Here is a 27,935-nt window from a genome sequence, read left to right as displayed (position 1 = left end):
AATTTATATCTCCAATCTCCCGTCAATGGACATCTGACTTACTTCTTGTTTTTCACTATTACAAAATATGCCAGGATCATTTTGTACATGTCTCCTTGGTACATGAAAGTAATTTGCCTGTTGAATCTAATAATAAGATAGCAGGACTTTTATATTGTGCATCTTTTTAAATTCTACTTTTTAGTAATTCATTTTTGTAGTACTTTACAATAGTGTATTCATCCACACATTGGAAATTAAAACAAAACCAAAACTGGCCCTTCACCAGAACTTTGAGAAGTAAAGCTCTAGGGAATATACTGGGAGTAAAATTGTTGGGTCGAGGGCATGCAGATATTCAAAGGTGTGCAAAAGTTCAAGGGTATTCAAACATCAAATTGCTTTCTAAAATAGTTGTATTGATTTGCATTCCCGCCAGCAGTGGGTAAGAGTTCCCACATTGCTTCACATCTTCACCAACCCTTACTGTTAGGGTGGAGACTCACTAGGAGCTCGAGGCACAGGTAGAGAAAGATTTCTCACACAAATATCAGCATAATTTTAAAGAAAAAAACTTTAGTTTGCTTTTATCAGAGAGAGAGAGAGAGAGAGAGAGAAGGGAAAGAGAGAGAGAAAGAAAGGAATGAGGAACAGCACATGGAAGAAAGAGAGAAATGTGACAGGCTCCGAGCAGAAGAGGCTTGGAATTTTTATAGGGAAAAAGGGTAAAGAAACAGTTAATGTTGTAAGCTGATAACAGGAGATGGCTCAAGCAGCTGGGCCTGGATTTTTCCTTTTTTTTTTTTTTCTTTTCTCTGTGAAGCTGAGTTATCAGAGTTCTTGGAAATGTGATCTGGCGAGAGCTAGAGCAGAGAACTCTCACCCCTATTGTGTGTTAGGGCTCTTCAAGGCTGTGAAAATGAACTCGTAGAGATACCGCAGGTGGTTAATTTTAAAGACAACAACTTGAGTCTCAGGTGGTTAATCAAACTAAACAAAGGGCAATTGTGATGTGAGTTTTCTCTTCAGATGGGGCAATTAGGTGCTGTGAGTTTATTTCTGTCACTTTCAGTTAGCTAGTTTATTAACAAGGCCATCCTTTCATCTCCTTCCTCTCTTTGGTTAAAATGAAAATTCTTTATTAGGAAACTCAGAAACTGGAGAACTTGGACAGAGGTCTCTTCTTCTATAACTTCTTCCTGTTGGCTTAGGGGAAATAGATATGTCCCTGTGGAGAGTCCATTTGAGGGGGTCACAAAGGTGGATAGGTTGAAAACAGATGGTCTTAAAAGTGAGACTAGAGGTGGGATGGGGAGTTTTGTTGGAGAGCAATAGCTGGGGCTCTTTTATCCTTTTTTTTCCCCTTCAGTTTCAAATGAGTTTTCAATGCTCACACTGTTGCCAGAACTGGCTGATCCAAGTAACCTTGAATTAGTGATATCATAGACAGTGAGTTTTATCTCAATATCAGTAACTTAGCAACTGCAGTTTTAAGCAGGCAGAAAAGAGAATAGAGACAGAGAGACAGAGAACTTAATAAACTCTTCATTTTAACCCTTTAGTGACAGTTTGACCATTTGAATTCTGAACTTTTTCTTAGTGTATTTTGCCCATCACTTTAAACATGTGTATAAGAACAGAAATTTAAGAGGTTTTTTTCAAACATAGGACTGGAAACACCACATCAGAGAAGTTTTCAAGAATCTTATCTCAAACCAACCAGTACTGCAAATGACCTGTCCTAGGTCCAAATGGCAGAAAAGCCCAAATGGCAAAAACAGAGGATTCCCAGTGTGTACACACATACACCAAATAAACTGTAGTTTAACAAATAAACCTAGGGAGTATCAAATACAAATAGTTAGAGGTCCTACTCTCCCAGATGGTTGAGGCTTTCAATCCAGATGGGAATTAATTCCTCAAAAGGAAAGAGGAGGTGCCTGTATGAGTTGTATGATAAGGTTAGCATGTTTGACAGAAGTACCTTGAATAGTGAGAAGTCTCTGCTTTTTCCAAATAGCTGTATGAGAGTGTAGGATATGATAAGCAGGCTTAGAGTCAATCTAAATGTTAAGTCTTTGGCCTTTACCTAGTTATAAAGGTGATTGGCTCAGTCTTTTCAGTGGAGGTGCCGAGTGGTAAGGGAGCACTCTCAGTTACAGGAGTAGATACATATTATCCTGGATTTTTGGTGGCCATCTCGGATATAGCTACTTTCACTGATGTATCAATTATGATCTTGAAACATCTAAACTTTAATAACAATTTTAAAACTAGTTTCATTTACCAAAGGTTACCAAATTCACGTGAACTAAAAGGCATTTGAGTTCTTTTTTTGTGTGTTCTTGATACAATATTTGATTTAAGCACTTACTTTTTCTTTTAAGACAATTAATTAGAGCTCTTTTTACATGTTTTGGCATTAAAACTTCACATACATAGACACACAAACATACAGACAGAAGTAGATATTTTTAGGTGGAACAAGGTGGAAAGTTTATAGTTTGAAAGCCCAGAGCATACCAAGGGAAGGAAAAATGTTGTATGTAAAATTTCAGTTAAGCTTTAACCAGGAGCCTGAGAAAGGAAACCTATGGCGTTTAACTTAACCATAAGATCTTCTTCCAGTAAGGAGAGTCATTGGGAACCATTAGAAAGGAACAAACAAAGACCTGACCTCCCAGCCAGCAGAGGCGCTACAGAGTACACAGGGGGTTTGTATTTTACCTTCCACTCTGACAACAGAGATAGGAGAGGGAAACAGAGGGTCCCAAAATTTAGGAAGAGCAGAGTAAGTGGCTCCGGTGTCCATTCAAATCAGTTTGCTCACCTGCGACAGAGTGTTACCCAAGGCTCGGCTTTCTCGATGTTGGGAAGTGAAGTTGGTTCTGAAGCGGGGGTCTGTCCATCAGACTGAAGCTGTCTCAGAAGATCTGTGGTGTGGAGGATGCTGGCTCAGGGGCCCACCTGTTCCAGAAGGAAGGTGGAGGCCTCCTGGGGCATGTCTTCCTCAGTGACACAGCTGGTTGCAGGGAACACAGGGCTTAGTTCCTGCAGAAAAGCATGGTCCTGGTGTCTTCTTGCCTGAGCCTCTGGGGTAACTCTGTCTCTGGGAAGCTGTTTCTATCACAGTAGCCACTATCTGGAAAACTTTTTTTTTTTTTTTCCTCTGCTGCCAGTCCTGCTCCCTCTTTTTTCCTCTCACCAGTTAGCAAACACCTTGAAGGCCAGGTTTAAAAGTTCCGCTTGTGAAGTCTGAGGCCCCTTTCCAAGCTTTTGGAGTTTATGCCGAATATTGGGGGCCAACTGGAAGATGAAGTGCATTGCTAAGATAGTTTTAAAGAAAAAAGTTTATTTTGCTTTTTTCAGAGAAAGATAGAGAGAAGGGAAGGGGGGGAGAGAGAAAGAGAGAGAGAAAGGAATGAGGCACAGCACATGGAAGAAAGGCAGGAATGTGACGGGCTCAGAAGAGGCTTGGAGTTTTTGTGGGGAAAAAGGGTAAAGAAACAGTTAATGTCAAAAACCGATAACAAGCGATGGCTCAAGCAGCTGGGTCTGGTTTTTCCTTTTTTTTCCTTTTCTCTGTGAGGCTGGGTTATCAGAGTTCTTGGAAATGTGGTCTGGCGAGAGCTGGAGCAGGGAACTGGCACCCCTGTTGTCCAGTGAGGGCTCTTCAAGGCTGTGAAAATGAACTCTTAGAGATACCACCGGTGGTTAATCTTAAAGACAACAAGTTGAGTCCCAGGTGTTTGATCAAACTAAACAAAGGGCAATCTGCTGTGAGTTTTCTCTTCAGAGGGGCGATTAGGTGCTGTGAGTTTCCCTCACTTTCTGTTTGCTAGTTTATCTTTCTCTGTTAGCTAGTTTGTTAACAAGGTTGTCCTTTTACTTACTTTTGTCCACTTTTTCAATTTTTGTCAATTTTAGGGGTGTGGCATATTTTCATTCCTCTGGTGCTAATGAAGTTAAGGATCTTTCCATATGTTTATGGGACATTTGTGCTTCTTCTTCTGTGATGTTCCTGTTTGTTTCCTTTGCTCACTTTTTTTTTTTTTTATCTTATTGATTCTTAAGAGTTCTTTATATATTCTGGATATTAATCCTTCGTTGTTTAAATGTGTTGCAGATATCATTCCCAGTTTGTGACTTGTGCGAATTTCTTTGGGGGGGTGTATTTGGATAGACAGAAGGTCTTACTTTTAATGAAGCTGGGTTTTAGCTGGGTTTTTTTTTTTTTTCTTTTTGACGAGCTCCTCTTCACTCAGGGTGTTTTCTGGGTCAAAGCTTTTGCATGGCCCTTATCAAACCCACCAGCATCCCTTTTTAATCACACACTCCTGCCTCCAGCCTCCATCTCAGTCCCACGTTATACGGTTATACTCAGTAGTTTATTTTGGAGCTGATGTTTTCACCTCTCAGTCTTTCTCTGCTGCAATGACCCTCTTTTGTCTGCTCATAGAGCCCCAAATCATTCCTCAAACCCCAGCTCTGGCACAACCTCCACTTCTTAGAAGCTCTCCCAGTCCCCCCGAGTCACTTCTATTCAGTGGACCTCAAGCCTGGCTAAGCACCAGATAATGGATAATATATAGGTTTTAGATTACTAAAATGGGATAATTATTACTTTTAATAAGTACAATTTATTTAATAGGTACAACATTTCAAAATGTGAGATTCCTTAACAATGGGATGCTTAGAAGGAGAAAAACGTTGGGAGCCACTGCTCTTTGCCAGCGATGTCTACGATACCCTTGGCCTCCATCACCCTGCCTCCATTTGAACATTTTCAAGGGCAGGAAGCTCACTACCTCTGTGGGCTGAGCTACTGTAGTTGCTAGAAACTGCTTTCTTGTACTAATTTGTGTCTCCTGCCTCATCATTTATGCTTATTGTTCTCCACTGTGCTCTCTAGAGAAACACGAATCCTTTCTCTCTTTGACAGGAACAGCCTCCAACATGAGAAGATGCAATGACGTCTAAGCGTGTTTCCTTTTCCACATTCCTCTTAAACTGTGCCGTCCACATTTGAGGACAGACCCAGGACGAGTCTAGCAAGGCCAGAGGGAGCCCTGGTCCACTTCTTGCAATTCTTTCTCTTGGTGCAGGGAGGAGAGAAGATAGCCGCGGTTGTCCAGCAGGCTCCTCATCCCTGTGGCTCATATCGAAACTGGGAGTTGATAAAAACCCTCAGTTCTTTTTCATGTGAAAAACTAACAGTTTGTTTATGTGCATGTGACTTCTCCCTCTAAATGCCGCCTGTCAAGTTCAATCTTTGCTCTGACTCGCTCGGCAATCTCATCTTTTTGAGCCATCCCATCTTCGCGTTCATGTGTCATGTTAAGCTCTTCCCGCTGCTTTAGGTCAAGCACAGGCTTACTAAGCAAGATGTTGTTTGTAAAAACTGCTGACATGCTCATCAGAAGCCCTAAACAAGCAAAAAAAAAAAAAAATTCTTGCCATGCCTGGGGGAGGGGGAACGGGGACTTACCCCTCAGGGTAAAAAGGGCACAATGTCCTTTTTCTGAAAAGAGTTCTGGAGATGGAGGGTGGTGATGGCTGCACATGACGAATGGATTTAACACCACTGCACCGCACACTTCATAATGGCTAAGATTGTTATATTTTACCACAATTAAAAAATAAATAAAAATGTTGACATGCCAAGGACAATGACCAGTAGCAACTGAGCATCGTTGGAGCCCAGCTCCAGCGCACTCTGAGGGATGTCAGGCCCTGGCTCCCAGGAGGCAGGGGAGGGGGGCATATTTGTTCATTCCAGGCCCAGGATGCAGCCCAGCGTTGCAGTGGCTGTGGACAGGGACGACCCATCTCTGCCTCGCGGGCCAGGAACATGTGAGTAATCTTTGACTCATGTCTGTCCTTTCTCCTATTGCCTAATCTTGCCTGGTCTTCATTAACAACGCTCTCTCCCTCTCCTTCATTCCCTGGTTCCTCCACGCGTTTCTGCTGAGACCCGGGAGGAGAAGGTGCTGACCCTTTGATTCCCAAAGCGGTGTTGGGGAGGTGCAGGGCAGGCCCTGAAAGGAGGGCCGGAAGCTAAGCGGGCAGGTTGTTCGAAGACTCACATTTCAAGCAGAGGGAGCAGAAAGACGGGACGACCCGTCAGCCCTGGGATGTGAGCTGGGAGTGTTGGGAACAGGCTGGGAGATCGGTTGGGGCTGCCCAGCCGAGGTGCGGCGTCCAGCCGTCCTCATGAGGGTGGCAGGTCTGCGGCTGGGGAGGGCCACCACCCCTCTGCTTGTCACAGCGGCCTCCCTGAGTGCTCTGACCACTGAAGAAGAGGGATTAACAAGCTCAGAAGGCCCAGAGCCAGTGGGAAGAGGCAGGGCCCAGGACTGAGGGCTGCGGCAGACTCAGGGACTGGCTGGAGGAGGAGTCCAGGGTGTGACGACGCTTTTCGCTTGGAGGGGAACACGCTAGAAGCAGGTCTGGGGCTGGTGGGTGGGAATGGGGTGGAGGGGGCGGTGAGGAGATGAAGGATTCTGTTTTGGAGAGGTGGAGGGTTCAGCCTGGACGGTGCAGTCTCTCTGCTGTGGGGAGGGAGGGCTGTGCCTGACAGCAACTCTTCTCACTCCCTCCCGTGACCCTTTCCTCTGCCTGTCCCTGCCTCTTGGACACTGCTGGAGCAGGCATCCCTCCCAGAGAAGCTTCCAGGAGGCCAGAGCCTCCCTGCCCCCCAGGCTCAGCAAGTTTTCCATCTCAGTCACCGCTGGGTGAGTGTGAGCACCGGAGCTACAGGTGACAGCTGCTCACAGGGGCCCAAAGAGGATTCAAAATGCTGCCCAGGCCTGGCATGTGCCGCCATCCTGCCTCCTTCCGCCATTTTGCCAGCGTTGACTGTCCCTGCGCCAACTGGCGCTGTGTGGCTCTGGGGAAGCCACAGTGTATGATGCTATTTGGCCATGTCTCCTGAGCCAGGCGTCTCAAGGCTTTACCCTTTACTTTACATATTTTAACTATGTTAAACCTCCTTGCAACCCCATGAGTCAGATGCCCTTTGATCCCTATCTCATCGATAAGGAACCTGAGGCACAGACAGGCTAGAAAGTTGACTCTCAGATCACACAAGTAGCGGAGTCCAGATGCAAACAGGGACAAGTGCCCCACCCCACCGCGAGCCACCCGCCCACTGTCCATTCCTGCTCGAGGCCTCTGTCTACCCTGGCTGGACAGTGTCACGTGTCACAATGGGTAGAGTCAGGATGATGTTCTTACTGTGATGTTCTTCTTACTGTTTAATCCTAAATCTTAAACCCTTTTCTCCTGGTTTTGCCTCTAGTGAGGTGCAAGTTCCCTCTGCTGCTGTCCCTGCGTCAACATGGACAGGGGCCACGCCTCTCACCTGCCCTGGTGGCTCCTCTGCCCCGCCCTCGGTGCCTCTGAGCCCGTCTTGGCACGCTCTTCTCCAGCCCCGGGCAGAGGACCCACCTAAGTGACAACCCCGTCACTTCCCCCCAGCCTCCTCCTCTGCGCCCCACCCCTGTCATCTCGAACACGGCTGTGAGGATGCTCGTTCTGAAGCCCCAGTCTGGTCACAGCATCGTCCACTTAAAACCCAGCCCAGGCTCCTCCTCACCGTGGGGATAATGGCCACACTCCCGAGGGTGAGGTCCAAAGTCCTCCCTGGCGTGGACCCTGCCTCCTCCCAGGTCTTGCCCTCATGTCACAGGCACCTGTGCCACCACTTCCTGACAGCTCCCGGCGGGGCTGGCCCCTGATAACGTGTTCAGGAGTCAGCAGTTCCCAGAGAAAAACAAGAATACTGATGTATGTGCACAAACCAGTCAGCATGTATCAGCCAAGGTGCCAGCTGTCCTTTCCTGGTCACCATATCTTTTTAGTCCAAGTACTTTTTTATTTGTTTTTGGTAGTTAAAACATCACTTCTTTCATAAAATGGTAATGAGAATAAATGATGTATTTTTTTTAAGATGTCTTCACTTGGCAAACTAAAAAATGTTTGCAACTCTAGTCAGATTCCACCTTTTCCCTGACAATTCAGTGACCTGGGGAGCTCACCCACAGGTGGGCACAGAGACCCCATTTCTGGGCCATTCATCCTTGTGCCTGGAATGCCCCCACCTTGACAGCTTCCCACTGTTCCCAGAGAGGGGCCGGGAAAGTGAACGCAACCACCCTCATGCTGAAGAGCTGGAGACTGTCATCTGCCTTCTGGAAGCCCAGAGAACCTTGGGTCAGACAGGAGGACAGAGATGGAGGGAAAGAAGAGAGACTGAGAGAGAAACTGAGAAAGAGAGAGACAGGAACATAACAAAGCCTGCAGGGGTAGCAGGGACAGAAACATGGGGACCCACAGAGAAGGGAAGGGAGGGAGGGACAACAGCCATTGAGAGCTAGTGCGGCCTGGAGCGGGGGTCAGGCCAACCTCCCCTAGGCTGGGGAGAGACATCCTCCTATTGGCTTCAAATACAGTCTCCACGAGGGGAGCCAGGGCACAGGAGGCAGATTCATCTTGGGGGTCCACCCCTTAGTTCTAAAACTTCAGGGCCTGGCAGGGTCCTCTGCAGACTCAGGACCTGGAGGGGCCTCTAGCCCTGCCGCCAGCCCCAGGCAGCACCCTGTCCCCTGCCTGGCCCCCCAACCCTTCCCCAGCGCCCTTCAATAAACACATTCGCTGGATGACATCGATCATGGGTCAGAGGAGGTGTCCCTAGGAGAGAAAACGACATTTTGTGTTTCAGTTCACTTGGAGTCGTTTGCTCTGTTTTAAGAAGCACCTCTTGAGAGGGCCTTTGATGTAGATGTCAGGCAAAAAGTCCTGTGGCAGGGGAAGGTGGCAGCGACTTCTGTGGCTAGGCTGAGGCCACTGCATGCCAACCCCCTTGGGAGCAGGGAGGGTGTGTTGACAGATGTGCACAGGAGGAGGGAGTGTCTGGGGGACCCCTTCTGTCCGATGGCACCGGGGCTTCTGAGGTGCAGCCTGTGGCTGGTGCTGGCCCGGCTGCCTGGGCAGCGTGGCGGTGCCGTGGGGGGCGGTCGACAGAGTGCCGGGCACCGAGGGCCCAGGAGCCTGCGCTAACTGGCGTGAGGCAATTGTGTTTGCCACTGCGCAGCCGCGCAGGCGAGGACTTGCAGCTGGGCTTGGACCCCAAAGTGACACCAGGCAGTCAGAACCGAGCCCTGGGCCAAAATGAGCCCTAGGGTGCTTGGACTGATCAGATGAGGATGGGCCTATGGAAGGGGACAAAAAAAAATCCTCAAAACAGATGAGGACACCCAAAGTCCTCTTTGTATGGACCTGGCATTGTGCCCCAAGCTGTGAAGGGCATGCACAGAGTTGGGATGGGTAATGACTTATTACCAAAGCCTCCAAGTGTCATCCTTGCCTCCCAACAGCCTTAGGCCCTGAAACCTAAGGACCTGCCCTTGGGAAACATTTTTAGGCCCCGGAGCTCTGAGTCCAGGCCTTGAACCCGTCCCACCCGGAAGTCCTGAGCTGCCTGTTGCTGTAAGAGTAGGAGGGCCTGGCTCCTGCTCCGGGAATGGGCCCTGGATCCCCGGAAGAGCAGGAAGGAATGGCTGCTGCACAGGGTGGGACAGGGCCAGAGACAGAGGTCAGCTTGAACTGGGGGACCTGCAGAGGATGTGATTCTCCCCGCTCCCTGGCAAGGCACCTCTTAGGGTCTCCCCCTGGCTGGGACGGATTGGAAGACTATGGCTTCTTGGGTGAAGGAGCCTCTGAGCTAAGGTCAAGGCGCCCTTTGAATCCAGTCTGCTCTCAGTGAGGACCAGCCGACCTGATAGGAGCACTCAAGCCAGGAGGCCACGGCCAGGGCCAAGGTCAAGAGGCACATACAGGATGCAGTTGGGGAGGGGGCAGGGCGGGCTTCGGTGAAGCCTCTGACTCAGGACAGTTGTGCTGCTGACTTGTGACCGTGGGAGAGTCACCAGTCTCAGTGTCCCCAGTCAGGACATCCTCTGGGCCATGGCTCAGTCACCCTGCACTTAAGGCTCAGAGCAGCCACCATATCCTCACCGCATTCCTGGGATGAGGAGCTGGGCTGGGAGCCAGGGCATGTGCAGCCAGAGCTGGAACGGCAGCAGGGGCCAAGATGAAAGTACAGAGCCATCACTGGCTTTGAACGAAGTGTCCCAGCCTGGCAGTTCATGGCCAGTTTGCCCAGGTGATCAGATAGATGGCTGTCATTATCAGCAGCTCCTCCCTTTCCCCCTCCAAGGCTGTGGTCGCCCTCATACCCTTGCTCCCTGTCTTAGAAGGCCTGGGTTTTTCTTGCTTTCCACACTGGCCCTGGCACTCACAAACGTCTTTGATGTTTGTTGACTGACTGACCGACTGACCAACTCACGAGAAAAGTGGGTAAGTGGGGACTGAGGACATGCCTGGGACACGAAGCTCTTCCCGATTTCCTTCCTAGAGGGGAGAGCTGGGCAGGGCAGTGTGACGGGGGCTCCAGTTTCTCCTGCTCAGCTGCACCACCAGCTGCAGGGCAGACTTGCTGGCTGTGCCCTCCTAACTCTGGCCCTATGTCCAGATTCTCTAGCGCGTGGTAGACATGCTCAGGCACAACTACAACCGTGGCCTAGGGACACTCTTAGACGGCCCAAGCATCGCTGGTGGGGTCCCTGGCACACACCTCACTTCTTCAACCTTTGACCCGTTTACATTCCTGCCGGCCTAGCTCTGTGCACTCAGCCAATTCCTCCTCCGAGAGGGAAGAGGGTGGAAGAGGGCAGGGCAGAGTGGAGATGCCGCCACATTCCTGCCTCAGGGCCTTTGCCCTTCCTCACCCTCCGCTGGAATTACCAGCCTCAGCCGTCCCCTGGCCCGCGCCTGCTGCTCCCTCTTCTGGAAGCTTTGTGGCTGTGCCCTGCCTCGCTGCCACTCCGGCCACCATGGCAGCTGTGCCTTTCGACGCTCCAGGGAGTCCTGTGGGGCTGCTGCCTCCTGGGTCACCTCCACCTCCCCTGGCGCTGGAAGACAGCCTTCCTCGCTGAGGGACTGAGAGGTCTATTTTTTTTTTTTTTTTTGAGACAGAGTCTCGCTTTGTTGCCCAGGCTAGAGTGAGTGCCGTGGCATCAGACTAGCTCACAGCAACCTCAAACTCCTGGGCTCAAGCAATCCTCCTGCCTCAGTCTCCCAAGTAGCTGGGACTACAGGCATGCGCCACCATGCCCGGCTAATTTTTTCTATATATATTAGTTGGCCAATTAATTTCTTTCTATTTATAGTAGAGACGGGGTCTCGCTCTTGCTCAGGCTGGTTTCTAACTCCTGACCTCGAGCAATCCGCCCGCCTCGGCCTCCCAGAGTGCTAGGATTACAGGCTTGAGCCACCACGCCCGGCCTGAGAGGTCTATTTTAAGGTCACCAAAGTAGCCGGTACTTTCCAGTCCTCTGCGCGCGGGCCTGAGGACGCCGCCCCAGGCTGAAGGCTGCTCCCTGCCAGGGCGCTGGTCAGGGCTGGTGTCTTTCGGTCATCCGGCATCTCAGGGCAGGGCCCCTCCTGGAGCTGGCCCCAGATCTAGTTCCAGCACGTGGATCCCAGAGGCCTGTGGCCCATGTCCCCTGTCCATTCCTCTGTGCTCCAGGGAACCCTCGAAAATAAGCCCAGGAGCCCCGAGGACGGACAGGTTAGGACTCCACCCAGCCTTCCCTTTTGTCGTTCTTGTCCTTTAGCCAGGGACATCCCTGCTGTCTCCGTGCCGAACCTGGGCCTCTTCGACCCCTGTAATTCTAGGTCACACGGCCCAAGAAGCCTCCCCTGACCTTATGTCTGGGTTGAGGGCCTTTCTATGCGCAGTTACCACATCCTGGCTTGTCCTGCTCTAGAAGGGACCGCTCTGTAGGGGTGGTCAGAGATGGCTTGGATGGAACGGTTTAAAAGGCTCTCCTGGCTGGCAGTGGTGGCTCGTACACCTGTAACCCCAGCACTGGGAGGCTGAGGCAGGAGGATGGCTTGAGGCCAGGAGTTCAAGACCAGCCTGGGCAACACAGGGAGACCTCATCTCTACAAAAAAAAAAAAAAAACACATTTAAAAAAAAAATTAACCAGCTGTAGTAGCACAGGCCTACAGTCCTAGTTACTCAGGAGGCCGAGGCAGAATTGCTTGTGCCCAGGAGTTCAAGGTTGTACTGCACTCCAGCCTGGGTGACAGAGCAAGATGACATACATAAATAAATAAATAGCTCTTCCTAGAGTCTCCTGTGTGTGGCTCCAGCAGACTGCAGGCCTAAGAGAGCCGGGCTGTGCCTGTCTGCTTTGTCATCATAGCCCCTGTCTCACCCACTGCCCGGCGCGGAGAAGGGACACGCTCTAAACCTTCTATAAGAATGCATGAATCGTGTGCGTGTGAATCTTACAGTGCAGTGCCTCAGGGCTGAGGTCTCCCTTTCCTGTGACTTTTGTACCCTCTGCGCCCACTGTTAAGGCCTCTGCCTAGAGTACGTGCCGAAGAAGAGCCAACTACGTGACCACCTGATTCTGTAACCGTTTCCGCCTGCGGGGGAGGCCGACTAGGGGAAGCTTTTGCTGGCAGGGGCCAGAACTGCCCGGAGGCCCTCGCCTGTCCTTCCCACACAGGAGCAAGGGTAGGAGTGCCAGATAAAACACAGACACATAGTTACATTTGAGCAATAAATCTTTAGTACGTTGCATGTAATATTTGGGACATGCTCCTCCTAAAAAACGACAATCTGAATTTAACTGGGAGTCCTATTTTGGTTTTTTCCTCGTCTCTCTGAATCTGGTAACCCTAGCAAGCGGAGAAGTGACTAGCCAGGTGCTAGGTGGACCTGCGATCTGGTCTCCAGGTCTCTGTTTGCAAGATTTGTCCTGCTGATTGCCTCGGTACTTCCTGCTCCTTAAATGCTTTTGGCCAGAGCCCAGGGAGAGCTCCAGGTGAGGTTTCCCGGGGCTGTTACTAGCTTGCCAAGTCCAGGAGCGCTCCTACCCCATCTCAGGAGGTGATGTTTGAGGTGAGTGAGATTTTAAAGAATAAGCCCAGTGATGATCCAGGAAAGAACATTCCCAGGAGAGGTGGGGATGGAAGCAGAAGAGCTAGTAGTGTTGTCTCCGTGAGTGTGGGCATGGAGGGCTTTCCACAGGAGAACGCATTCAGCATTTCAACTGAAATGAAGCCCTGGACCACATCCCGAGTCACCCAAGAAGGGGCAGTAAGGGCATGGTCCCTTCCCGCCATCCCCCAAGCTGCAGGGTGCACACCTCTCAGGCTTCCAAGGCCGGAGGAGTTTCAATGGCAGGGAAGGGGCAGGAAGGGAGTCTGAGTGTCTCTCTCTTGGGCTGGGGATTCTGGCAGCTGGGCTGAGGCCTCTGGGCCCTGGTGCTGGACAGCACTGTTTGGTGGGATTGCCTGGTGGTTAAAATGGGTGGGGGAGCTGTGGGCCCTTGGAGCTAAGCCCCCATGCAGCCAGCGAGCGGGTGTCTCCCTCACTCAGAGCAGCGCCACCCCTGCCCGCTTTAAGCAGGCCCCTGAGAACACTGGGGGGGGAGTGTGCCCCCCCAGGGAAAAGCCTGCAGCCCAGGGCTGCAAGGTCCCTCCCTGGACAGCAGGCATCTCTCCTGGCTTTGGAAGGCACTGAAAGCCCCGCACAGCTACCAGGAAGCTCAGCACTTACCTTCCTCCTCCTCCTCCTCCTCCTCCAAGCCCAAACAGACAGACCAAACAATGGGAAGTGGCTTAGTTCCACCTTCAACTCACAGGCATTTCGTTTGTGAGCACGCTAAGGAAGCTGTTTGTTACTTTAAAATATCCATTGGCTTCCTCCAACTGGAAAGATATCCTAACAAACTTTCTGTTCTTGGAGGGTTCAAGCTTGGTCACTCAGAGGCAGTGTGCCGAGCGCAGTGGACACCCTTGTGTGTCCTGGCACGTGCTTGAGAGTGTGTTCTGCGTGTAAGGGGACGCCGGGTCCCCAGAGCCCGCCTTGGCCATTGCCTGCGGGAAGCCCACAGTCTAAGCGGACCCAAGCAAGCAGCTCTCCCTGACTCCTCTGCCGCCCAGAACCTTGGAGCTGGGAGGGCGGGTCAGGAGGGGTGTCCTTTAGCTGAGACTGGTTTACGTCCACAGGGGAGGAAGTCCACTGGGGAGGAAACCTCGTTTCCCCCTAGGCCGCGTGAGTCTGGCCCCGCACCCAACAGGAAAGAACTCTTTGTTCTGAGCTGGGCCCGTTACTACCCACAAAATTTCCTGGACAGGGGGCTTGGACCAGGCTGCCGAAGGGCCTGGATCCGAGTCTTGGCCGTGGCACCCTCTGGCAAGGTCTAGGCCTTTGTGAGAGGCGGGTCAGCACCTGCGCTTAACCTCAGGCTGGTCTGCGGGTGGGGTGGGGGTGAGTCCCAGCCTCCTTGGTAAAGTGACATCTTCCCGTGGGTGGTAGGGGAGGAGGGTGGCTCCAGAGCTCCAGGAGCAGCTGGCATGCCCCCTGGGCGGGTCTGTCACCTAGTGTCCCCCTGGGATCCAGGTGGGGCAGGGAGGAGAGCTGGAGAGCAGAGGGGAGGGCGTGGAGCGTGGGAATCAGGAAGCGCGGGAGGAGGCCAGGGAAGGGCGGCGGTTCTCAGCGCCTGGCGCCCGCTCCCCTCTAGGCCCGGGGGTCCCCTGCCGCCCCCAGGCCCGCCCCGCCCTAGCCTGGGCAAACCCGCAGCCTGTCCCCAGCTTGGCCCGCGGCCGAGGGCTCCTGGAAACGCCCGCCTTCCTGCGCGCCCCGAACGCGGGGGCCCCGGGAGGGAGGCAGGTCGCGAGGCCGATTCCGAGGGTTCCCCGAACTCGGGTCCACAGGCCCGGGCCGGTGGCCACGGTTCGCTTCTCAGCGCCCCGCGCGGCAGCCCCGGCACCGGGCGACCGGTTCGAGCCCCGGCTCTGGCGGGGCCCCTCGCCGGCCCAGCAGGGACCGTGGGTGCCCGGCACGTGCGGGTCAGCCGGGGCCGCGCCTTAACCCCGGTTCCCGGCGCGTCGCGGCACTTCCGGCCGGGTGACCTTCGCCGCGTCGCGGGGCCCGCGGCCAACCCGCTGCTGCCTCCCGGTCGCCATAGCGACGCCGGCGCGGCCCGCGGAACCGGCAGAGCGGGCGACGCTCGCAGGGAGCTCGCGGGACGCTCGGCGGCGCCGCGCGGCGGGACGAGGTAGGCGGCCGCCCGCCGGGTGGGAGCGGAGCCCCGCGGGGGGCCGGACGGGCCGCGGCGGGCCTGGGGGGCGCGGGGCGGCGGCCAGGTGCGCGGGGCGGGGCGGGGCCCAGGTGCGCTCGCTGCCGGGGGAGGCCGCGCCCGCCGCCAGGCCCGGCTGTCTGAGCGGGAGCCGCGTCTCTCCTTCCCGCCGGCCGGGCACCTGACTCAGGTGCAGCCCCTTCCCCGGGCGAGGCCGCAGGTTGCAGAGCTCGTCTCGCCGCTCTCCCGCTCCCGGGCGGACCCTGGCCTGGCCCTGCCCAGTCCCTGCTGAAGTTACAATGGAGACTGCTGGAGACCCGAGTTTCAGTGTCCGGGTCTACGGCCACATTCTAGAACAAGGTAGAGCAAGGGGGCGTGGACGTGGGTCAACCAACGTTTGCCACGACTGTTCTCTTGAAACCGGAAACCGGAGCCTCCGCCTATTTCCCCTGAAGCAGGGTCTTGGGCTGAAACGCCTGGCGGGCCGCTCTCTCCTTTCTCTGTCCACACCGCTGGCTGCTGCGCGGAGGGCAGGAGTTTCTAGAGTGGGAAGCCCGACTCCTTGGATTGGCCGTGGTGGGCCCTGAACGGGCGGCACAGCGGTGCCACCTGCGCCGAGGGTGGGGTCTGCGGCTGCCGTGACACCTGCGTGAGGGCAGGGCCACGTCGCCTCCCCTCCTGCCCTTCCCCCGCTGCGTCACAGAACGCAGGGTACGCCCGTGTGGATTTGGGGTTCCTGACACGTCGTTCTGGCTCCCCTCCCCGGGTTTCTCCCTTGCGGTTGCCCGGTCCTTGCGTTCATTCCTCCTTGGCAGTCTTTGGGGATTTTCTAGGACTTGTTAAATGAAGTTCCATCTAGGGCACCTGGACTCTGTCTCTTTGTTTTCGCAGCCAATCTAAAAACAAAGCTCTGCCACCTCCTCTAGATGCCTTGATTTCTCTGGTGAAACTGGATTGAGGCAGAAAATATAAGGCTGCTGCCGCCCCGCCCCTTTGCAGGTGGGGCCTCCCGGAGCTGGCAGCAGATGCCTGCTGTGCCAGCTTCCTGCCCGCCACCTTCCCTGGCAGCCACCTTCCCTGCCCGCCACCTTCCCTGGCAGCCACCTTCCCTGCCCGCCACCTTCCCTGGCAGCCACCTTCCCTGCCCGCCACCTTCCCTGGCAGCCACCTTCCCTGGCAGCCACCTTCCCTGCCCGCCACCTTCCCTGGCAGGCAGAGTGTGGCTTCTGCAAGTACTGGGTTGCTCAGCGGCATTAGGCGGCGTTGGTGGATGAGCATGAGAAATTACCCACCTCCAAAAGCGCAGCTTCACCGGGAAGAAGCACTCTACTGCCTACGCAGTTCATAAATGGTTTTGGGAATATGAAACATCACAGACTAAAAGCAGACCACCTGTATTCTTCCAGTCCAGGAGTTTCTGCTCGGTGTGGGGGGCTGGTGGTAGACAGAGGAGTGTGGATTTATTAGAGTCGCCTGCCATCTGGCTCTCTGTGGCCCCAAACCTCATGTGTCCACAGCAGCTGACGTGTGGCTCTTCCTAAGGCGTTAGTTTTTGCAAGATTACTGTTTGATTGAGTGCCTACTGCGTGGCAGGCGCTCGCTCGGCACTTGTATGCATCTGTCCCACTTACCCGGTCCGCAGTCCAGGAGGTAGATCCCGATATCCTCCACTGTATAGATTAGGCCCAGAGCAGGCACTTGGCCTGCCTGGGAGTCACCGTCACCAACAGTGGAGCCGGCTGTGATGTCTGCCTGACCTGGACTGCACTGCACCTTTCGTGGCCCCTTCCTCCATAAAAAAAATAACAATTATATTTGCCAACTGCATTGGTATAAAGACAAATATAATCCACTGGATTAGAAATTAAAACATTTTCCTTGACCCTAAAAAATTCATTTGTTTCCTTCTGATTTTAACAGAAATGAAAACATTTTTGTTATAAGTTTTGGGAGTCCCCTGTGCTTGAGAGGGAAAGGGGCTCAGAGTCTGGCTTCCAGCTCCGCCTTCTTCCTGGGGGCGGCGAGGGTGTGGGGTGGTAGCAAAGTGCTCCATGGAGCAGCTCAGCCTGCGCTTTGCCTTCTCTTTCGTCACGTTCTGGGACATTCTGGGACAATGGAGCCATTTTCCCCTTCATCCATCAAGACAAGATCTAGTCTCTTCCCCCATCACAATCTTTTCTAACTCAGCCCGGCTCCCCGTTTCCCCCTGCTCCACCCTCTGCCCTCCGGGCGGTACAGCCTGTGCAGTGTCTGGTCCCCGTAATGAGATTAGGCCTGGTCTCCTTTTAATAAAACGCGGTGGGCTCGGGAAGGGAGAGTGAGCTGAGCTCAGTTGAGCCCTGCGGGTAGCCGCTGCCCCTGTTTGATTGCATTAAGTGGAGTGGTGGTGCGTGGGGGTTGGGGGGACTGTCAGGGCCCAAGGCTCCAGAAGCTGCCAGAGATCTGTCACCCTGTCCTGTGCTGTCATAGAGGAAGGAGAGTGGCTGTGAAGGGGCCATATGAGCCCCCTCTGGTCTGCGGGGCAGGGAAAACCTTTAGGGTGGCGAGTGGCTGCTCTAGGCCTTTGAAGCTGCTGCCCACAGTTCTGCTCTAGGAACAGAGATGGCCCAAGAACAGCTGCTGTTCTGGGGCCATCCAGTTAGGGAGGAAGGGTGAGAAAATGTTCTTGCCATCAAGATTGGGAAATGGGCCGGGCGCGGTGGCTCATGCCTGTAATCCTAGCTCTCTGGGAGGCCGAGGCGGGCGGATTGCTCAAGGTCAGGAGTTCAAAACCAGCCTGAACAAGAGCGAGACCCCTCTCTGCTATAAATAGAAAGAAATTAATTGGCCAACTGATATGTATATAAAAAATTAGCCGGGCATGGTGGCGCATGCCTGTAGTCCCAGCTACTTGGGAGGCTGAGGCAGCAGGATCGCTTGAGCCCAGGAGTTTGAGGTTGCTGTGAGCTAGGCTGATGCCACGGCACTCACTCTAGCCTGGACAACAAAGCGAGACTCTGTCTCAAAAAAAAAAAAAAAAAAAAAAAAGATTGGGAAATGAGGAACCATGATTCAAAGGCACTTGCTTGCTAGAGTGAATCTCAATCAATTTCAAGGTTCGCAAGTGGGTGGGTCAGAGTCTGTCCAGAGCCACCTGAATGTCTCTGGCCGTGTCCCGGCATGGGACACAGCCTCTCCGTGCACACAGATGGGTCGTCAGTTGTGTTGGACTGAACAGCAGTGGGAGCCCGGTCACTAGAGGAACCTCTCAGTTTATCTTCTGAAAAGCACAGAACCACTCACTACTTTGTCTTTTTTGTGAATTGGGGATTTTCACTTAGAACTCGCTGACTGTGAAGCCATCTGTAGGCAAACCACAGGCCTGCTGAGGTCGGACGGTCTTGCCGGGTGTGAGTGGCCAGTTCTCCTGTCATCCCTCACACTGGGACTTCCCAGTGCTACCTTCCAGCCAGAAAAGGGCCCCTGTCATTCCAAAGGACATTCTTTGTCTCTGGCTTCCTCCTGGATGCCCGGTTGCCATGGACACCCGGGCTGTGCGGAGCAGATCTGCCTTTGGAGTGAATTGAAACGATGACCTTGCCCTCGTGTGAACCCCCCTCTCTCGCCCATCGTTCACGTCCTGTGCCTTTTCTCGTAGGAGAGCTCACAGGGCACACGTCGGGGTGTGGTGGCGCGGTGGCGCTGAGGGCGAGGAGGAAGTGGGAGGACGGGCATGAGACGGAGCCCTGTGGCAAAGCAACCTCTTCAACAAGCGCCCATGAGGATCCTTGACTGGCCTCAGTCTTCACAAGTGATGGCGCTACCCTAGTTCCTGGCGTTAGAGAGGACAAAGCCACGGCCACCAGCCCTCGGCAGGAGAGCTGGAGGAGCGCGCCACTTACAGATGTTAAACTCGGGGGCACGATCTGTAGCGCGTGTCCTGGGAAGGGACTGCAGGCGGGTTTAGCTCCTGGCTTGACTTCTTACCGCCCTTGACGTTAAGATCTGCATCTGTGTCTACACTGCAGCTTGTCCGCAAGCCCCTTGAGGGCAGGGGACAGCTGAGGGTATAGCTCCGGCTGGTGCCATGTGTGAGCACAGAGTAGGTGCTCAATAAGCGATTGAGTTGAACAGCTATTTGCTGATGGTAATTTGGGGCATGAAGTTTATCCTCTTTGAGCCTCAGTTTCCTCATCTGTCAAACCGGGGTAATACTCATATTGCCCACATAGTGTCACGTGAGGCTTACACGAGAGAGCAGGTGAAGTGCCCGCACAGGGCAGGGCTCGCCAGCTGTTGGGCCTCAGTCTCCCGCACACACGGGCCAGTGTCTCACCCTCCTTGGCAGGGTGCAGACGGCACTGGGGTTGAGACTTCAGGGAATCTGAACAGGGATTTCAGCGTAGGGTGGTAGAGCCACACACTAAGTTGTTGTGCCGTCCTGGCTCTGGCTTCTGCCTGTCTCACGGGGAGATGGGCTGGGAGGGGAGAGGCAGGTGGACGTGATGACTCCTTCGCTCCCCTGAGCTCCCCTGTGTCCCGCCAGGCATGGAGAAGTTGTCACAAGTTGACCAGGGGCAGGGAGACGTTCCTTCTGTTCTTCCTCATTCGGAGCTAATCAGATTCTGACTGTGCTCTGGGCTCTCTGGGCATGAATCTAATAAAGGAGGCGGTGACCTGGAGAGGAGGACAGATGACAAGTGGCTGGGGGAGGACAGCATTTCTCCTTTCAGTACATTTTCCCGTTAGAGTCGGGGCAAGGTGTCAGATCCCTGGGGAGTCCCAAGGAAGAGCCAGGAGCCTTCCCTGCTTCACAGGAGCTCGCAGGGCACTTTGGCAGAGAGCACCAAGAGATTAACACAGGGCAGAACCGAAAAGGGTAAGGAAGCTCCAGGTGAGCCTGGGGACAAAGAGGAAGAACCAGTGCTGGCGCTGGGGACAAGGTGGTGAGCGACATGGCCGTAATAGGGCCTGGAGGCACTGGCGGGTGGGGGCGGGGGCGGCAGGGAGCGAGGCCTGGCGCTGGGTTGTGATATTCAGGGAGCCTGCGAGGTTCCTCTGAGTGGACCTGGTAAGCACAGCGGGAGTTGCAGAGGGAAACTGAGGCACGATCGTGTCGCAGAGTTGGCATCTCACCGGCAGGGAGTGGGCCATTTGTGCGGGGGACAACATGACTTAGGGAGCTGGGTCAGATCGAGGAGAGAGAAGCTGCAGGCCCTGCCTCGGGTGTAGCAGGGAGGATGGCTGGGAGGGAGGCAATGACGGGAGCCCTGGGACGAGGCACCTGGGTGGCCGGGGCCTGGATGGGCAGCCCCGCTAGCTGGGGGGAGGTCCCGAGAGGACTTTGTTGCGATGGAGAGGAGTTTAACTTTGGACGGGCTGAGTGGGAAGTGTCCGTGGGGTGTCCAGGCAGAGATGTGCCGTTAGAAATGGGGTTGGAATTTGGGAGGAGGACGGAGCCAGCACTGGAGTTCAGAATCCTCTGTGTGGGTGACAGATAAGGACAGAGGCAAGAGTTCCAGAAATGGGGATGCACTGTGGCCAGAGCTTCTGGAAACTAGTGTTTCCACGCACCATGGGAACAGGGATCGGGGCTGCGTTTCAAGAACGTATCAAAAACCTAAAGAAGACCCCCGCCCCGGCGGGCAGTGCGGTGAGGACGGCAGGGCACAGGGCATGTATTTAGCGAAAAGCCCACAGCTAGCTGAGTGGCGGGCGGGAGGGGCTGGGGGATGGCTGAGAGATGCAACAGCTGTCCGGGGCAATCGTGCGAAGCTATTAAAATGATGCAGGTGACGTTCATTGCCATGAAAAGATACGCCATTAAGTTAAAAAAAGCAGTAAACAAGATCATAGTATGATCTTGTTTCTATGAAAGAATGTGTATTATATATGTATTTCTAGGAAAAAAGTATGTAAGGATGTAAATCAAATGCTGGTGACTTGTCATTTTTCCCTTATGTTTATCTTTATTCTACTACAAGCCATGCGTATTAACACTCTCCACCCCCCTTTTAATTTTTTATTATTTTAATTTTTATTTATTTATTTTTAATGAAGGGGTGGGGTGGGGAGTTATGAAGAGGGGTGTTCAGTTGCCTTGCTTTATTGTTGTTGTTGTTGAGACAGAATCTCACTTTGTCACCCTGGCTAGAGTGCCGTGGCAAAATCATAGCTCACTGCAACCTCAAAGTCCTGGGCTCAAGCAATCCTCCTGCCTCAGCCTTCCGAGTAGCTGGGACTGCAGGCACACACCACCATGCCCAGCTGGTTTTTTTCCCTTTCTTTTTGGTAGAGACGGGGTCTCACTCTTGCTCAGGATGGTCTCGAACTCCTGACCTCAAGCCATCCTACCACCTCGGCCTCCCAGAGTGCTAGGATTACATGTGTGAGCCAGCGCCGTGGCCTGGCTCACCCCCTTTTTAATGGTGGAATCGCCATCAGTTGTCAGATGTGGCAGAGGGAATTGGTCCCGGTCACCAGGAGGGACTGAAAATTAGCTCCCGAGCACTGCAGGGCAGAAGCGTGTGCCAGGTGTGAGGGTCACCACAGGTCTGCTGGTCAGTGCCTGTGCTCATTGCCGTCCCCCGAGCCCCGACACCCCTTGCTGCTGGGAGAGCCAGACAGTGGGGAGAGGCGAGTGGGCAGCCATCTTTGGATGGCTCTGACATCTGCTGGCAGTGGTAGTGGCAGTGGCGGTGGTGGGCCGTGGCGGTGCCTTTCCGTGGTGCACAGGCTGCTGCCAGCACCCGAGGCGGAGGGACAGGGGGAGGCCATGCTTGTTTCCCCTCCCACCTCCTCTCTCTCCTCCCTGCTGCCTGCCCAGGCTGGGCGGTGGAGGGCGGCACCGGGGCTGCCAGGGCTCCTTCCGCCGGGCACCCATGCTCTACCCTCCTTCTGTGGGACGGCGTGAGCTGAAGAGTGTGGGGGACACGCAGCACTATTCTGAGCAGTAGCAAGGCCTCATTTCCCCGCAGCTGCAGACACCACACCTTGGGAGGCATGTGGAGTTTGGAGGGGACAGGGGCAGGAAGGGAAGGACACTATGCTATCCCTGCACGCTGGCAGGTGTGGCAGGGCCTGGGGGCCATGCTGGGCAGGCTCCTCCTCCTCCTCTCCAGCGTGGAGCCCAGAACCCGGCACAGGGCAGGGAGGCGCCCGTCTGTCGCCCTGGGCTGCACCTTACGATGCGTCTTGAGGAAAGACGGGACCAACCCCGTACCCTCAAGGAATTTGTTCCTTTCTCTGTAACTTACCTGTCAACCCCACCTGAGAAAACCCACGACCACGACCATGTAAAACAGAAAATGACGCCCAGGCCCTGGGCGCTCTGGCAGCATCGTTACACCCACAATGCATGGGGAGTGCCCAGTGTCATGTCCCCAGGTCAGGTCTGTCCCCGTGGGGAGGCTGGGGTGAGCCCTGCGTGGCACAGCCCAGGGAGAGTGGCCGGGTGACGTCTTGGGAGGCTGCGGGCCGGGCCAGTCCTCTGAGCTCTGCTCTTTCCCGCAGCGGCCGCCTCGGCATGGAGACCGGCGCAGCGCCCACCCCCGCGGCGCTGCCTTACTTCGTGGCCTTCTCCCAGCTGCTGGGCCTGACCGTGGTGGCCGTGACTGGTGCTTGGCTTGGCCTGTACCGGGGTGGCGTTGCCTGGGAGAGCGCCCTGCAGTTCAATGTGCACCCGCTGTGCATGGTCATCGGCCTGGTCTTCCTGCAGGGGGACGGTGAGTCCGGGGCTGCTCCTCTGGGCCTGGCCTGCCGGCGACCCTGGGAGAGGCAGTTTGCACGGATCCTGTCACCGCTGTGGTCTTGCCCCGTTAGATAAATCTGAGAGATTCTAGAAAAGACAGAAAGAAGCTGGCTTAGGGCCTGGGGAAACAGGATCCAAATCCGGGCCCTGAGGCAGGTAGTGGCAGCTCCTCTCCATCTTGTCGCAGCACCTTCCTATCCTGATCCCACAAGGAGCACTGCGTGTGTGCTGCACGGGGCAGAGTGCCCGGGGCGGTTCGAAAGTGGGGGCATCAGCATATGTGAGCGTGTGTGTGTTGTTGGACTTGGACTTGGCAGAGCTGGCACGCCTCCCTCTGGGGCAGGAGCGAGGGGCACTTGGGCTCCAGTGGCCTCCAGCCAGGCATCCAGGAAGCTGCACCTGCTTCTGGCCACCTGCTCTTCCTAGGCTGGTCCTGGTGACAGCCACGCCCTCAGCAGCAGAATCCCGAGAGACCCTCCCCACACGGCCTGGCCCTGCCAGGATCCTGCTTGGCGAGCGTAGTGACATAGTGACGATGTGATCAGGCTCCAACATGGAGCGACGTGAGGAGCAACAGAGCTGGAAGGTGAACTCAGAAGCTGGTTGTGTCCTCGGTGTCACGGCATGATGACCCCCAGACAGCCTGGAACTCACAGGGTGGCCGACAGGAAGGTGGGGTGGGGTGGCGTCTGCTGGGCCCGGCAGCTCTTTAGGTGGGGACTGAGGGCAGAGGCCCAGCCTTTGCTGCCTCTCCCGGGGCAGGGGTGGTGGCAAAGCCCCCACCTGGCTTCTCTGGGGTGCCCAGTGCAGGGGTTGGACAGGGCCGGGGGACCTGTCGAGGGACACACCACCCAACATGCCTTCTGCAAAGGCCCGAGGGGGATGCCTGGACGCGCCAGGCCCAGACGCCCCTCCAGCCAAGGGAGCAAGGCTGCTCGGCAGGAAGGCCTCAGACAGGCGAATGCACTGACAGTCCCTTGTCACCCCCATAGCCTTGCTGGTTTACCGCGTGTTCAGGAACGAGGCCAAACGCACAACCAAGGTGCTGCACGGCTTGCTGCACGTCTTCGCCCTCATCATCGCGCTGGTCGGTGAGTTCCTGGGCGCGGGTTCCCACACCCGCTGCTGCTGGCTTGGGGAGTGGCTGCTTGGCGGCTCCGTCCTCTGCTGCGGAGCCGTTTCGGTCCCGGTCCCGTTCCCACCCGCCACCCCACCAACACCCAGGCAGGGACACTGGGCACTGGCAGCCTTCGGGCTGGGACTAAGGCCCAGAAGTCCCCGCTAGCTGGTTCCCTCCAGTCATCTCGCCCCTCCCCCTTCCGCGTCCCACTCCGCGCTCACGTGACCCCGTCTCCGGTCCAGGCTTGGTGGCGGTGTTCGACTACCACAAGAAGAAGGGCTATGCTGACCTGTACAGCCTGCACAGCTGGTGTGGGATCCTCGTCTTTGTCCTTTACTTTGTGCAGGTGAGTCCTTCCAGCACCACCGGCCGCAGGGCCCCTGGCAAGGGAGGAGGCGGGGTGGGGGAAGGAAATGGGCTGCAACGGTGACAGGGGGGCCCGTTTCCCAGGGTGTGTGCCTGGAGACGGCGAGTGGGGTTGGTACAGTTGGATGCTGCCTGCGGATGCTGACATGGCTGCAAAGTGAGGGTTCGACAGGTGAGGGTGTCCTGGTCCCAGGCGCCCTTCTGGCGGACTTGGCTCTCCAAGGCCACGCGCGTGACGCACTGAGCCACGGCCTCAAGCGCCCCCCGCGGTGCCTGTGCTTCTCCACCGCGGTTGTGCGGAGGGAACGCGCGGGCGGAGGGGTCAGCGGAGCTCGGTGGGGGCAGCCTGCTGCGAACGGGCCGCCGCGGGCAGGCTGCTGCCCGGCTCAGCTGCCAGAACCGCCTCTGCCGGTCTTCCAGTGGATTGTGGGCTTCAGCTTCTTCCTGTTCCCTGGAGCTTCGTTCTCTCTGCGGAGTCGCTACCGCCCCCAGCACGTCTTCTTTGGCGCCACCATCTTCGTCCTTTCCGTGGGCACCGCCCTGCTGGGCCTGAAGGAGGCGCTGCTGTTTAAGCTCGGGTGAGTGTCCCGGATGTGAGACTGGGGTGGGGGTGGAGGGGGGACACATGGCCTGCGTGCTGCGGTGTCCCTGCCCTCCCTTCCCCAGTCATCTGCTTTCTGAGCTGGCTTTCTGTGGACTTCGACAGGCCATGGTTATTCCGTCTGGGAGGGGGACAGAGCGGCTGGTGTTGGGATTCCCGCAGCATCTCTAAGGCCCTGGATCCAAAGGGCACTGGGCCCGGCTGACCCCCTGGGTGGCTTCTCCCTTCCATCCTACCCCTGCAGGGCCGACTACAGCAAGTTCGAGCCCGAGGGCGTCCTGGCCAACACGCTGGGCTTGCTGCTGGTCTGCTTCGGCGTGGTCGTGCTCTACATCCTGACTCCGCCCGAGTGGAAGCGCCCTTCCCAGGCTGAAGAGCAGGCTCTCTCCATGGACTTCAAGACGCTGACGGAGGGGGACAGCCCCAGCTCCCAGTGACGGCCTGCTCCAGTCCTGTGGAGGGGTCTGGCGGTGGAGCCCCCTCGGTTCTGGGGGGGCTCTGAAGGTGTCTGTTTGCCCACCCCCTGCTGAGGCTGGGCGTCCTCATCCCCAGGATTGGTGGCTCCCGGGGAGGGGCTCAGGCAGGGTGGGTGGGGAGTGTGGGTGCAGCTGCGTCTGTTTTAGTGATTTCCCGGTAGGGCTTGTCCTCTGCTTTCCCTTTGTCGCTGCTGCTGTGGACAGTCCAGCTGGTCGTGTATAGGCCCCTTGTCCCTATTGCCCCTCCCTTGCAGAAGGCTTCGGGGAGGGTCTGGGTGTCAGTCCTGATCACAGAAGCACAGACCCCAATGGAGGAGTTGGAGATGGCTTTGCGCTGCGGCGCACTGTAGCCAAGGAGGTTTACCCGAGGCGCGATCATTGCTAATCGAAAACTTCCCCGTGCCCCGCCATGGCGACTTGCAGTAGAGTTGGCACTGGCAAATTTTGACAGTCCCTATGGGGACCGAGTAAAAGAAAAAAAAAAGAGAAGACTAAAATATTTGTTAAATATTAAACAAAAGAAGAAAAATAAAGGAGTTGGAGAGTGGCCGCACCCTCAGGCAGCAGAGGCCTGAGGCCAGGCCAGGGACACTGAGCGAAGGCTGCTGCTCTGTGTGCTGCTGAATTCAAGCGGGGAGTCCTAGCTGAGAGACACGTGGTGCAGATGGCCCGGTCCTTGGCAGCTGAGCAAGTGATACTATGCGTAAAGTATGTTGATTCAGAGCAGGGGTCCCCAAGAGAGGGGAGGGACCGCCCAGAGCACTGGAGATGTGGCTTTGGCCCTGCTGCAGCCTTTAACCCTCTCGCCCCAGGACAGCCCTGCTGGGGGAGGGGACAGAGGCTGGTGACTCAGAGGCACTTCCTCTTGGCAGATGAGGGCAGCCTCAATAGGAGGGTGCTCTGGACCGTGGGGTGTCTTGCATCTCCCTCCTGCAGGGCCTGCCACCCCACTTCCCAGCCTGGTGTCCTCTCCAAGCTGCCTCGGCACTGCTCAGGCTGGGAGGTGGAGGCACGACCCTTTTTATTATTTTTTAAATGAGAAGCTGCCACTGCTGCCTCCTTTTGATAGAGCCACAAGGGGCTGCTTGCGGCTGAGCCCCTCCAGCTGGAGCTGTCTGCTTCTGTTCGGGAGCACAAGTCTCCTCTCTTACCTGGGGCCCCTCTGTGCAGGGAGCCAGGACTGAGTCAGAATCAGACCCGTCCCCTGTGGTGTCTGGACATCACTCCAACTCCATCAAGTGTGTTGTTAGCTGAGTCACTGTTTGACTTCAGTTTAGAAATAATGTGATTAGAGCATTGATCTCGTGCTTCTTAGATGTGGCAAATGCTTTCTCCTTGTTTCCTGAGCTTTGAAGAGCAGGACACAGTTTGAGAAAGACACAGTTTACTTAAGTAAAGAAATTAAGAAAATTTCCAAACCTGAGTACCATTCTTTTAGTGGTTGCCTTTGTCATACCTAAATGCTGCCTTAGGGAAACGGGCTAGTCTCCTTTAATGCTCGGGTTCCTAATGATTGGCTTTTGCCATGGATCCTATCTTAGCAACGATGGCAATGTCACTTCTGGGAGCAGGTGGCTGTGGTCCTGTCCCTTCCCCAGCAGGGCCTGCCCAGGCACTTCCCAACCCTCCCCACCTCCTCCCAGCTTGCCCAGATGATGGTGTTCACCTCCCATTTAGATTGTACGCTCTTTGAGGGCAGGGGCGCTATCAACTCTTTAATCACCTGGCGCATACGTGTATAGTGAAATGTTTACATGTGGGAAAACTCCACCTTAGACAAGCTACCAAAGTACAGTTATGTATCTCTCTTGCCACAGTGCTACATAGAGAAATGGAACCTTAGATTTGCAATAGAGGTTGTAAACTGGTCTGTTTGCCAAAGTGTATTGCTAAGAAGCCAAAGAAGGCCCCCCCAAAGCAGATCTGTAGTGGTTTATTTTATTTTGCTTGTGGCCAATCTTCTGTGAAGTGCAATGTACTGTTGGTGCAACAGATGATTCAATAAATATCTATAGTAGACCTCGCGCCTGCTGTCTTTATTTGCCGTGGCAATAAAAGGAGCCAGAGCTATTAGTCAGAGACATGAAGTTAGTTCTACTAGGGTTGAAAGAAATGAAATCTCCCCCCGCTGGGCACAGAAGGCAAAGTGATTAATGATATTTATCACAGCACAGGGGCTGAAGTGGGACCCTGGTTGTCCAGTCTCTGGATCTAGTGGAGGCAGCTCTTCCATGTGGTCAGATAAACTCTTTGCTCAGGCCAGAGAAAATGGTCCGAAGGGTGGAGCTGCAGGAGATTGATAAGGGCCTCGGCAAGAAGTTTCCTCCGGTATTCAGTTGACCTTTTTTCCTTTTTAAATGTCTTTTTGGTCCTTAGGAAGAGAGGAGCAGAGCTCTTGGGACAAGCTGAGATTCCACTTCAGATCCATTTCTATGGTTCAGGCAGGAGAGTGTTTACGGCAAATTTGGGGGGGGGCTCTCACTGTGCACTTTAAGCACTGTG

The 27,935-nt window shown here is 54.9% G+C and overlaps 1 protein-coding gene and 1 non-coding gene across 4 annotated transcripts; both read left to right on the top strand.

Moving 5' to 3' along the window:
- The first annotated feature begins 14,190 nt into the window (after positions 1-14,190).
- On the top strand, positions 14,191-27,452 carry CYB561 (cytochrome b561). 3 transcript variants are annotated; one of them, XM_012747330.3, is made up of 6 exons: positions 14,191-14,283; positions 22,633-22,844; positions 23,863-23,961; positions 24,233-24,336; positions 24,777-24,934; positions 25,202-27,452. In XM_012747330.3, the coding sequence occupies exons 2-6, from the start codon at positions 22,646-22,648 to the stop codon at positions 25,392-25,394; spliced, it is 753 nt and encodes a 250-aa protein (XP_012602784.2). In that variant the 5' UTR covers positions 14,191-14,283; positions 22,633-22,645; the 3' UTR covers positions 25,395-27,452. The 3 variants fall into 3 exon arrangements, with proteins under 3 accessions (XP_012602784.2, XP_075850782.1, XP_075850781.1); XM_075994667.1 differs by lacking the exon at positions 14,191-14,283 and adding an exon at positions 14,732-15,120 and having other exon boundaries at positions 24,794-24,934; positions 25,202-25,302; XM_075994666.1 differs by lacking the exon at positions 14,191-14,283 and adding an exon at positions 14,738-15,120.
- Positions 25,759-25,896, top strand: LOC142862228 (U4 spliceosomal RNA). The gene has a single exon (XR_012913311.1). It is a non-coding gene; the product is annotated as a U4 spliceosomal RNA (small nuclear RNA).
- Positions 27,453-27,935: the final 483 nt, after the last annotated feature.

This window comes from Microcebus murinus, chromosome 18 (assembly GCF_040939455.1).
Source record: "Microcebus murinus isolate Inina chromosome 18, M.murinus_Inina_mat1.0, whole genome shotgun sequence".
In the NCBI taxonomy this organism is placed as follows: Eukaryota; Metazoa; Chordata; class Mammalia; order Primates; family Cheirogaleidae; genus Microcebus; species Microcebus murinus.
Note: the sequence above shows the minus strand (reverse complement) of the source record. Positions and strands in the feature narration are given on the sequence as shown.

What these genes read in the sequence shown, in the direction of transcription:
- CYB561 (XM_012747330.3), top strand. Translation starts at nt 22,646, where the DNA reads ATGGAGACCGGCGCAGCGCCCACCCCCGCGGCGCTGCCTTACTTCGTG. An exon ending in CCTCATCATCGCGCTGGTCG is followed by an intron (nt 23,962 to 24,232) that starts GTGAGTTCCTGG and finishes TCTCCGGTCCAG; the next exon opens with GCTTGGTGGCGGTGTTCGAC. An exon ending in TTGTCCTTTACTTTGTGCAG is followed by an intron (nt 24,337 to 24,776) that starts GTGAGTCCTTCC and finishes CCGGTCTTCCAG; the next exon opens with TGGATTGTGGGCTTCAGCTT.